The sequence below is a fragment of the Silurus meridionalis genome, chromosome 13 (genome assembly GCF_014805685.1).
Source record: "Silurus meridionalis isolate SWU-2019-XX chromosome 13, ASM1480568v1, whole genome shotgun sequence".
Classification (NCBI taxonomy): Eukaryota; Metazoa; Chordata; class Actinopteri; order Siluriformes; family Siluridae; genus Silurus; species Silurus meridionalis.
In genome coordinates, this window is record NC_060896.1 from 17,748,143 (window position 1) to 17,761,050 (window position 12,908).

At 34.7% G+C, this 12,908-nt stretch overlaps 1 protein-coding gene across 1 annotated transcript in view; it reads left to right on the forward strand.

Annotated features, from left to right (window-relative positions):
* sema4ba (sema domain, immunoglobulin domain (Ig), transmembrane domain (TM) and short cytoplasmic domain, (semaphorin) 4Ba) overlaps positions 1-12,908 on the forward strand; it is a 73,924-nt gene that overhangs the window by 24,189 nt on the left and 36,827 nt on the right. Inside the window, exon 2 of the mRNA XM_046864586.1 lies at positions 5,552-5,939. Within this exon, the coding sequence (XP_046720542.1) occupies positions 5,774-5,939 (166 nt within the window). The 5' untranslated portion in view covers positions 5,552-5,773. The remainder of the gene's footprint in view (positions 1-5,551; positions 5,940-12,908) is intronic.

The following is a 12,908-nucleotide window of genomic DNA, read 5'->3' on the forward strand; positions in this document are numbered from 1 at the left end:
TATTAATCTACACTCAAAACCTCAAAATGACAAAGGCAAAAATAGAATTTTAGAAATATCTTCCTTTTTTTTTTTTTTTTTTTTTTTATAGAAAGATTGAAATACTCCTTTGGCAACCATTATAGCCTCAAGTCACTTTCTGGGTTTTTTCTGAGATGTTCAATATGGTTCCAGGCAGCCACCACCATGCTTCACTTTTGAATGATTTTGAGCAAGTATTGAGCAGTGCCTGATTTTCTCCAGACATGATGCTTAGAATTCAGGCCGAACAGTTTAATCTTGGTTTCATCAGACCAGCTAATCTTCCACATAGTCTGAGAGTCCCATAGGTGCCGGTTGGCAAATTCCAAGCGGGTTTCAGTGAATTTTGCACTGAAGAGAGGCTTCCGCCTAGCCACTCTGCCCTAAAGCCCAGATTGGTGAAGAACTGCAGTGGCTCTTGTCCTTCTTTAACGTTTTAACTTCACACAGGATCTCTGGAGCTCAGTCAAAGTGAATATTGGGTTTTTGATCATCAAGGCCCTTCTTACCCGATTGCTCAGTTTGGGTTATCAGCTTTTGGAAGAGTAATGACTGTGTTTCAATCTAAATATTTAATTGATATTCATTAACACCTGCTTGGTATAATTGTTCAAGCATACACCTGACTATGATCTTACAAAACCCCTAACTTTGTGCAAGTGTTTATAGCAAGTGAAAGAACTGAAAGCCAAAGGGTGGTTACACAAAATATCGATAGCTTGTTTTTCTGTTTGCTTACTTTACATTTTGTAAAGTGATAAAAAACAAAAACAAAAAATGCAGTTTGAGCATTTTTACTTTACTGTATTTTTTCATGAGTGACTAAAACATTTGCACAGTTCTGTATTAATAAAATATATTTATACATTCATAAAATTTATTTTTTTGCCTCATCCAAGACACTTGACACTTGACACTTGCTTCCAGATGTATACTGAGGGAGGTGCACCATTGCTTCTGCCCTGTCTGTGCTCAGACACATGCATTAAGACCATTCATTTCCACTTAATACAATAATGTTAAAAAACATGTTGGCAATAGTTGCCACACATCAGTACAGAAATGGAAATCTTCTTTTATTTGTCATTTATGTTCAAAACATAGGTGAGCAAGGAGTTTAGAAGGGTTTGTAATATTTGTAGATTCATCCAATAGTAATGGGTTAAAAGTGACATTCTCAAATGAGTTACATCATCTACAGTTTCGTTTATTCTTCTTTCAATTGTATTATCTGACAGTGAAATCCGATTTAACTGCTTGCCTGCCTTTTCTCTACACATTACACCACCCATTTTTCTTTTAGCAGGCAAAATTAGATTTTCACTGTGTGTGTTAGGCTTTTGAGATGAGCTTTGTTCCATGATTAGATGCTTCCATTGCTTTACTATTTTTTTTGCTAGTTTCAAGAGTGTTTGTTTTTCTTTTTTTTTTTCCTTTTTTTAATGTAGGCTTTGCCATATATTCTGCATGTTCTGTCTTCAAGTGCTAACCTAGCAAGTGTACTTTCAATTAACTGCCAAGCTGACATTCTTAAACTAAGGACCCTTAACTGCTCAGTTGTGTAAAGGCCGCGATAATGGTGTCTGCTTAAATATATTATATTTAAAAAAAAAGATACCCCTGCGACATTTAGAGCATTGCCTAGGGAATGCTGGCTTGCTTCCACATTTTATTGCCATGTGTGTTTGTTTAATTTTCTACCCTGTTCCTCTTGGATCTGTGTCACTTGTTTGTATTCATACATGTAATGTCTACACTTCATATTGTCTTAGGTTCATGTCTTCTTTTTGTACAAAGCTGTATCTTCCTGTTTGATTCACGTGTGTACACTACTAGTTTGGACACACCTTTCCCTTCAGTGATTTTTCTTTATTTTTGTTTTCAACATTGTACATTAACACTGATGACATTATATAGTAAACAAAGAAGTGTTAAACTTAAAATATTTTAGATTGTCCAATGTAGCTACATTTAGCTGTGTTGACTGTTTTACACACCCATGGCATTCTTTCTTCAGATTTACGAGGTAATCGCCTGGAATGGTTTTCACTTCACAGGTGTGCCTGTGTTTGTAACAGTTCTTGCCTTATTGGTGTGCTTTAGACCATCAGTTGTCTTGTGTAGTGGAATGGAGAGTACAGAGTCTTAGGTTTGTTATTATTTGTATTTCAACTACTGGAGAAATCTATATTGTGGCAAGAAACACTTAGTTAAGTACAGAGAAAAAACATAAAAAGGCTACCTAATATTAAATTTGCTGGTCTAAGTCTTAAATAATTTTAAACAGTTCTTATTTCCTGACGTCCATGTAACACTATCTCTAATGCTCACTGAAATGCTTCTTTGGCACTAGAATGTTTTGTGTTTGTTTCCATGGTGTTTTAGTTCTTTTTTTTCAGTAGTCCAAATATAATTCGCTGTATTCCGACTACAAATGTAGAGTGGTAGCGCAGTGGTTAAGGTGCTGGGTTACTGATCGGAAGGTCGGGGGTTCAAGCCTCGGTATCGCCAAGCTTCCACTCTTGGGCCCTTGAGCAAAGCCCTTAACCCTCTGTGCTCCAGGGGCACCGTATCCGCTGACCCTGCGCTTTGACCCCAGCTTCCAAGCAAGCTATATGTGAAGAAATAATTTCACTGTGCCGTAATATATATGTGAAAAAATAAAGGCTATTCTATTAAATGAGACGAACATGCAACAGCCAATCTGCTTTCTGTTACACACATAGGATGTATTTTATTTTTTAGCTATGGCAAAGTTTAGTGATACGTGGCTTGAAAAAAATTAATTTAGGGCTTGGTTAAGGCCAGTTGCAACAACATACTCTCATGATCCATTCCTGCCCGTAAGGCATTTTTACCCAGCACTTGCATCCACTTTCGCTACATGACACTAATCATATTTTGTATGATTTGAAGCTGATTCATTTGAGGTGCTGCCTGGATCGAGACAGGTTTACTTAACCCCATGACATCAGTTTTTACCTGATTAGATTTTTTGCCATCTTGGATTATATCAAATGATTTTGTCATATTTCAAACGGTTTGCCAATAATGTGCCAACGAGTCTGACTGCAAAGCTGGTAAACAGAAAGTGAGGCTATAGCTGAACAGTGGTGGATGAAGTAAACAAAGCAGGTACTTGAGTAAATGTACAGATACATAAGATCAAATGTAACTCCAGTAAAAGTGCTCCCTTTAACCTTTTACTTGAGTAAATGTACAAAAGTATTTGCCTTTAAATGTACTTAAGAATCCAAAGTACTATGATTTATTATGGCTTTAATGTTCCTATTATAATTTTTGTCAATAGAATGATGTTAATTACTAAAACACTGATTGATATCTATTAAAATTATCATGAGCCCAAAGCCTTCTTTTCAACTACTTAAAAAGAAATCTTATAAATAAGTCCACGGGCCATCAATTTTCTTCTCAAAAGTTACAATAACATGCCATATATGCTACTGTTTTTGCTACTTCTCAAAATTTTGTTTGGTGTGTGGTTCACATGATTTTAGTGTGGTTCACATGATTTTAAGGTTTGTCTTCAAATCAGTTTGACCATAATGGTTATTAAATGCATAGGATCTGACCCTAACGTCCCCAAAAAGTTAAATGACCACACCACCTATGGTCAAAAACAACTTTTGTAATTTCTCTTATAAATTTTAAGAACTTTTTGTCAAATCCTCAGTTTTACACTGTTAGCTCTGCATGCCTATGATTCCTTGGGGTAAACTGTAGTGAATGCTCATCAGCATCTGAATTCGTTTAGTAAAACTTTCATGGCTTACAAATGTTGATGTAAGTTTTTAAAAATTATGCATAAACATTTTTCAGTGAGCTTTTAATTCCCTAAATATAGATGTTTTTTGTGATTGCTTAGGCAATGACTCTAGCATATCTGTGAATGTGTTTGCTAAAATATACAAATATCTTTCATACAAATAGAGATGCTTATGAACAGCGTTTTTGCTAGTTTGCTTCAAGATAGATAATGGTTTAAAGACCTGTCTATTTGTAACTTGTGTAGTATTGTAAAAGCAGTCCTCTCCATTAGCATTTGACTTGATACTGAATCTCCAACTTCAAGTGGGCAGAATTGGATTATATTAATTCACACACTGAAATAGCTAGTTTTGCAACTTTAATGGAAATTATTGGTTAAGATTACTGATGTACTGGATATGGAAAGTACTAACTACTGTATATAGAAGCCTTATACAGTGATGTGATAAAAAATAATTATTTGAATTTTTTGTGGCTAACTCTAATGGATATTCTTTATGATGTAAGTTCCAGTGAGGACAGTTAATATATTTGTTTCACCCAAATAGATAGTAATTAAAGTAACACTTTAGTATCCATATAACAGTTAGTACCCATATGATGTTGAGAACATAATCATTAACATAAATAATGGATACATTTTATTGAGATATATGCAACAGATTCTCAAACAAACACATCTTTCACAAACAACCATGATTTTGTTAAAGTCACAGATCATTCTTTTACCCCATCTGTATATAATGTTTCCATGATTTTATGCATTGCATTACTGCCACATGATTGGCTGGTTTGATAACTGTATACAAGTACAGATGTTGCTAATAAAGTTTGCGTGTGTGTGTGTGTGTGTGTGTGTGTGTGTGTGTGTGTGTGTGTGTGTGTGTGTGTGCGTGTGCGCGTGTGTGTTTTTGTGTTTAATGGCAATTTAAAAAAAAAAAAAAATTCCCATTGATTTGATTCTTCTGATTCTGTTCACCAAAATGATTTATTCACTGATTTGTAAACTGATTTTTTTTTATTGACTCTTTATATAAATTGCATACATGCAGGGTAGATTTCAGAAACTACTACTAATAATAATAAAAATCATTTTTGCATGTGTATGAAGTAATTTTCAGCACTAAATTAATAATGAGTCAGTGACTCATCAGTGACTCTTACACATTTGTTTATTGCGGGTTATGCTATTCACAACATATTTATGTTGTGGATTACGCTAAGTCAGACACAAAAACTGCACATTAATCTAGTTTGTCTTGTTTTAGGCTTTGTCTTATTTTTTAAATGCTTGTCGTAGACACCCCCCAAAAAAAAAAAAAAAAAAAAGTTCTTATAGTCAATGAGGCGAACAAAATACACCTATATATCAACCCAGTTGCCATTTGTCATGGAGTCAGAAGAACCTCATTTATTCACCAGTTTGTTTGTTGTGTTCAAGAAAAATAAATTACTAGTTTGTTTAGTTTGTTCAAAAACAATAACGGGTGTGTGAAGTTTTGCAACTGTGTTTATTGCGTAAGGTCATTGTCAATCTTTACATGTTAATTTGTGTACAGATATACAGCCCTTTAAAGTGCTACATTCTATTCATATCATGGCTATCATGCTACAAGTCAGTCATTCAAGAGAATATTTCATGGGATTGCATTTTGTTAGGGCATGCCTAATGGATGAAAAATAGAAAAATCCCACTTTGTGATGTGACTAACCTGAATCTTGTCTTGTGTTCTATTTGCAGGGGCTTTTGAGGTGCTGTAAACACACGGAGACTGACATGAGTAGACTGCCACTTTTTGGAGATGTATCTGTATGTGGAAGGATGATGTGTTGAATTCTAATTTTAAGCATTTTGTCAACAACACACACAACTCACCATTCAGTGCAGTAGTACATTCTGGAGAAGGAACTTTACAGAAAAGAAGGAATGTAAATCTTGTACATGTATTCCCTAAGCTCTTGAATGTTCATGAAGGACATAAATTTTGCAAAACGTGGCATAAGGATGGCAAGCGTGGTATGGCAGTCTTTCTCAGCCTATTCCCCTTTCTTTCTGACAATCTTTTACATGGCTGCGTCAGTGCAAAGAGCTGAGGATGATGTCACACCACGCCTAAGCTTTGTATATGGTAAGAACAACACACAGATACATTGAAATGCTACTGACTGTATGCACTTTATCCCACATTTGAGAAGATAAATGCAAAGCTGAAATTTCTAAATATTTATGATGTATTTACATTTGCTGTTCTTGGACCAGCTTTCCATGACTTAAAAAACATGTTTTTAAGTTGACCTCAATTAATTATTTGCTAAATTTTCTTCTAGGTTTCAGCAGTTAGATAGTTTGAAATGCATTGTGAAACAGGGGGCTGAGTTTAGCATGATTTGTCTGGACAAAGTGCTTAGCTAAAATGATTAGTGTATTAACAAACTGGTAAAACTGGGTGTATCCTAGAACCAGGGAATTGACATAAATTCAAGACACATCCACTATACAGAAAATGTGAGACATTGTACATAAAGACAGATTTAGTTTTTTAGGTTTATTCTCTGCTGTATAGGCTACACCTGGGTGAAAAATGCTAGTTTTATCTGTCTCTGGTTCCATTGTACATTTAGTTAATGTTATAGAAATGTTGGCAATAAGGATTGGTGTGCATTCATCTTCTAAAAACAAAGAATAGGATATAATGTTGGATAATCGGATTACAGAAAATGATCAAACAACCATTATAACCTATGAATAGTGTATAACTGCATAATAATGTTTTCGAATCTTTCTAATTTTTTAAAGAAATTTTAAAATATTATTAATGTCATGTGTTGCATTTACATATTTACGCATTTACACAATTACATATGTTTCCTATCTTTTCTACCTTAATGACAGCAGCAGACACAACACAAAAATATTAAAAAGTAAAATAAAAAAACATTCCACACAGTAAATTTATCAAAACATTTAGTTTTACATGACACTAAAAATGATTAAATCTTTAACAATCTTTTACATGTTTAATAATTATTAAAACTTTCATAATCTTTACATTAGAATTTTTCTAATTTAATTCAGAAATTTCACTTTTACCTGAGTTAAAATGTTAGCCTTTCAGCAAGTGTATGGTCAGCGGTGAACAAGGGTTGGACAGGGCACTCAACTATACACAGTAAGCTACAGTGCACTGTTCTGCCACTTTTCTCTTATAGCTAGGATTAAATATTTTGCAGTTTGTGGTACAGTATTTTGTATTATAGCAGTCTGTGTGTCTGTTTGCATGGCCATCGTCCCATAAGAAAGGCTCTTCTGAAGCTGGCTCACAAGAAAGCCTGCAAACAGTTTGCTGAAGACAACTTGTCCAAGAGCATTAATTACTGGAACCATGTCCTGTGGTCTGATGAGACTAAGATAAACTTGACTGGCTCAGATGGTGTCAAGCATGTGTTGACACCCTTGTGAGGAGAACCAAGAAAATTGTGTCTTGCCATGCCCATGTTGATTAGAGTAATAAAAACTTGAAAAGTGTAAATTTAAGGTACATTTTGAGACAGATAACAATGTGTCCAGCTTCAAGAGTTTCTCTTAAAAGGAGAAAATCTGACAATTCTGCATATTGACGAAGTAAATGAATTAAGGTTGGAAGAAATTAAGAAATGTTTTAATATATGCTGAAGAACATATCTTTAGAAAATGAAATATAAAATGTCAACTCACACACACACACACTTGCATACATATTACAAATGTAAAATATTTAAATACACTTTTCCATTTATTTAATTTTATCAGTTTAATTTGTGCAATTTTAATTTATTACAAAATTTAATCAATATAATCTAATTAAAAATAAAATATTTAAAATATTATTTTAATATAAAATGTTTAAACTTTAACTGTAAACTAATAATAAACTGCGTTTATAATTTTTTTTTAAAAGAACAGTTTTGTTTTGCGTTTCTAGCCATACCGAAATTTTGTGTACCATTACACCCCATCAAATATTTATATATATTATATATATATAATTATATATATATATATTGCATGCATACACAGTACCAATCAAAAGTCCAGACACACCTTTTTGTTTTTTTCTTTATTTTTATCATTTTGAACATTGTACATTAATACTAAAGACATCAAAACTATGGAAGAACACACATAGAATATGTAGTAAACAAAAAAAGTTTTAAACAACCCAGAATTTGTTTTATATTTTAGATTGTCCAAATTGGCAAACTGATGCCATTCTTTTATTAGTCACCTGGAATGGTGTTCAGTTCACAGGTGAACATTGTCAAAAATGACTTTTCTTGCATTTATGTGCTTGTGCAGAATGTGCTTTAGACTATCAGTTATAAATTTTACAATTACAAAACTGTACATTTAAAAAAAATTAAAAACTTGAAATACGTGTACATAAGTATTCAGATGTTTCAGAAACACTTGAACATGAGCTCAGGTGACTCTGAATTCTCTTTTTCATTGCTAAAATGTTTCTACACCTTTATTAGAGTCTACCTGTTGAAAAGTACAGTGGAACCCGGTTATGTCGATGTCCTAGGGGGTCGCCAAAAAGCATCGAGATAACCGATGATCGAGATAACCAAAAATTAAAATGGCGGCAGTATATTAACGTGCTTGAAATTTCTTTATGTACATGATGTGCATTAATAAATGAGAATGTGCATGCACGTGTTTTTGAAGGTTTTTTTTTACACAACAGCGTTGCCGTGATTTGTTTGATGAAGGCATGCTATAAAAATACATACAGTACATGTTTATCTGTCAGGAATCCACCTGGAATCCTGTCAGGAATCCACCTTCGGCCCCCTTCAGCGTGTCGGGTGCTTTCTCGGCCGCTTTCTCTGAAGCTCCCGGCTTCAATCGCGCACGTATGGTGCTCGTTTAGCATCATCACCAGCTCCTATTTAAACTTCCACACTCTCACTGTCCGTTATTGTTGGTATATGTTGGTTCACGGCGGTCGTTGTTTTCGCTCATGTGTATCCCGGTACGTGCCTTTCCACCGGCACTCTATCAACGGCTGCTCTTTTCTTCCCAAAGCGCAGCACGGATCCCCGGTGTTCATTCTATGCTTTTGCTGCTCATCCCACGTTCCGCGCCGCCAGTCGCGGCTTTCGCCTCCCGTTCATCGCATAACATTTAACAACAAAAGGCATATGTGCACTAACTAACAGCAGAGATTCACCAGTATACAACACAACACCTGTAGCAGCTGTAAGCCTAGATTTTTCCGCCACTTCACGAGTTCTTCTGCGGCTGCACCAAGATAACCGACGTTAAATGGCAAATTTTTCCCCCCTTGTTCTCGAGATATCAGGGTTCGGCGACATAAAAGAATCGACATAACCGATAAAAAATGCTTAGACAAAGCGAGAATTTGGCGGTTCCACTTTAAAAACATCGACTTAATAGGGTTGTCGAGATAACCGAGGTCGAGATAAGCGGGTTCCACTGTATATTGATTGGACATGATTTGATAAGGTACACACCTCTTTATAGGATGCCTCACAGCTGACAATGCATGTCAGCATCAACTAAACCATGAGGTCAACGAAACTGCCTGCAGAGCTCAGAGACAGGTTTGTAGCAAGGCACAGATCTGAAGAAGGCTACAAAAAAATTCTACTGCACAGTGCCCGCTATAATTGTCGAATTGAAGAAGCTTGGCACAACCAGGACTCTTGCACAACTGGAAGCCTCTCCTTAGTCCAAAAACATGGAATCCCGCTTAGAGTTTGCAAATAGGCCCCTAAAGTACTCTAAGACTGTATGGAACAAGATTCTCTGTTCAGTTGAAACTGTTTGGCTTCAGTTCTAACATTATGTCTAAAGGAAATCAGGCACTGCTGTTTACCCACCTTATCATCCCCTTAAGTTAATATGGTGACAGCATCATGAATTTTTTTTACTTCTTCAGGGACTTGGCAACTGGTCAGGGTTGAGGGAAATCTAAGTGTCAGGAGTGGCTTAGGGACAGCTTTGTAAATGCCTAACTTGAGCGCTATTAAACAGTGAACCAACTGTCCCCATCAAACCCATCTAGTTTAAAAGGATTTGCCATGAAGAATGGCAGAAAATCCCCAATCCAGGTGTGAAAAACTTGTTGCTTCAAACTTGTTACCCAAATTGCCTCAAGGGCTGTAAATGCTGTCCAAAGGTGCTTCAACTAAGCACTGCGTAAACTGTCTGAATACTATGTACATGATTTTTATTTATTTTTTAATTAAAAATAAATGTGCAGACATTTCTAGAATTCTGTTTCAACTTTGTCATTATGAGGTATTGCACTATCTGTATGTGTATATGTAAAGTACATATAGATTATTGTATAAAAATATTTTTGATGAAAAATCCTCCTTAGCATGAATAACTGCTATACATGTTCTTGCCAGCTGAACAGTCAGTTTCTCCAAACATTCAGCTGAAATACTTTGCCATGCTTCTTGTAAAAGTTGCCAGTGGTGGTGTTCTCTAGTTGGAGATTTCTTTCTGATATTGCAATCCAGTTTATTCCAAAGCAGTTCAATAGAATTTAAGTCTGGTGTTATAGCAGGATGGATAACTGCTAACTCCAGATAACTGTTTGCAATTGGGTTTTAAATGTATGCTTTGGGTCATATTTTTGTTATATAGTAAACTTGGTTCCAATTAGCTATAGTTCAGATGTAATTGCATGGTGTTGAAGTATTGAATGGAAGCCATTTTAGTTCAGTATTATTTTTACCTGAAATAAGTCTTCAACTTCAACCATTAAGCGTCCACCTCCATGTTTGACTGTGGGTGTGAGGCAGTCTGGTAACATTTTCTCTCTTGTTCTCTGTCTCACATAAGTTCTTCTGTTAGAGCCAAAAATGTCAATGTGGACAGATAAGTCAGACGTGTTTTGCCTTTTACCTATCAGGATAATCATTCTTTAGAAATATGGTGGTTGTTTTTTCCAGGGGCTTGTTTAGTTTAACTTTATTTCAAATGTTTAAAGTCTTTACATTAATACAGTTGCTTTACTCAGGCTGTGCTTTTCCATGTTAGACAGGTTAGACAATAAAATCTTCTTGTGCTGCCAAAATTTCCACCCTCACAATCATGGATTAAAAAACAGGGGAAAAAAAAACAGGAATTATGCTTGTCTGTGCAAGTTTTTTTGGTTTTTAAGAAGTATAATCCCTTTCACCTGCCATTTCTTGGCAAAAACAGGTCCTGTGAATTTTATTGTATTGTAGTATTTTATAACCACATACATCATATGTCTTGTCTTTTCTGTTCTTTCCTTCAAATTCTTTTCATTGGTCTTGTCCTTTATCCTGGTGTAAGCCTGCGCAATCTTTCCTTTGTATTCGTTTTTGTCAGTTGGTTGTTTGAGTGTTTGTGTAGGCCTCTTGGCATGTATAGAATTTACCCTGGTCTGTATAAGAATTGTAAATTGAAATATTTTTTTAATTATGTACTTTTACACACCCCTGTTAATTGATTTATTATTGCAGCCAGCAGCATATTCGGGCAATTATAGCTTATTATTATTATTATTATTATCAACTTATAATATTTTAGAGATAGAAAAAGAAAAGAATTATTTATGCACAAACAGTTACACCCTTTTATAATGGGACTTTTGACTGTACCCAGAATTAGCCAATTGCAGGACAGTTGATTGCTTAAGCCATTGCCTGCAAAAAACATATAAAGCATGTACATGATTTTAATTTTAAGCAGAGGGCTACCACAAAATCTAAGAGGTAATATTTCATGTACCATTTAAATATTTGATGTTGTTCAGCACCAGTTTTTGTTTTTCAGGTTACCCTCTGTTTTTATCGTAAAGTTCAGGAACTTAAAAAGACTTCTAGACCGAAATATTAAATTATTTGCACCAACATCATATTTATTAAACCACAAATTGTTGTACACTTAAGCTTGTTTACACACATGTACCCACACATACACGCACCCACACTCACACATATATACATAGGCTTACTGAGAGGAAGAATGACTAACAACCACAAATGGACAACAGATGTGCCATGGGATAATTTGCTTATTCCCTACTAAAAAAACCACTTCTTTATTAAACTGAATTGAATCCCTGATTTTCCGTCAATGGGGATGCATTTAACAATTTCTAAACCCTAAAAATAATTGAAGTTAATATATTTCTAAAGAATATATATTTTTATTATAGTAATATACTGTATATATTTAATTATTATTTATTAATTTTCCTACTGGACATGTATTTTCACATTTACAGTGGCTATAAAAATACTACACACCACTGTTAAAAATGCATCCAACACTATGGAAGCAAATAATAAAAATTAATAAATAATAATTAAATATATACAGTATATATATAATATATACAATTATTGTTGGTGTTGTAAATATCACTATTTGTGGGATTTTAAAGAAATTTTCTGATGGTCATTTTTCTTTGCTACATTATTGTACTGGGTTAATTATTGTTCAGTGGTTAAACTCTCAAGTTTATGCACAACCAGTTTATTAATTGTCTTCTGTCTATTGACTAAATAGTGCTTCTTGATTTTAATGTGGTATGAATGTATGTAAGTTTGGAAACAGATAGTCTTTTATTGTTTTTGAGACATATGCATGTTGCCTTTGTTTAAATGCAGAAAAGTATGTATTAAAAGCCAAAACACACAGGAATTGGATAGTGAATGGTTGGAAGAAAGTTCTGTGGACAGATAAGTCCAGAATTTACATTTTTGGCACTAAGAAGAACTTATGTAAGACAGAGAACATGAACGATGTTGTTACCAGACTGCTTACACCCACAGTCAAGCATGGAGGTGGGATCTTAGACTTATTCCAGGTAAAAGAAAATACTAAACCAACATGGCTACCTTCCATAATTCAGGGTCCTGCAATTCCATCTGGACTGTAGCTATTTGCAACCAACTTCACCATACAACAAGACCTAAATTCTAATGAACTGCTCTGGGATGAACTGGGCCGGAAAAAATATCCAACTCGCTAAGAACACCAAGTTTTAAAGGGGCATGGCAAAGTATTCTTGCTGAATGCTTGGAAAAACAAACTGTCTAGACGC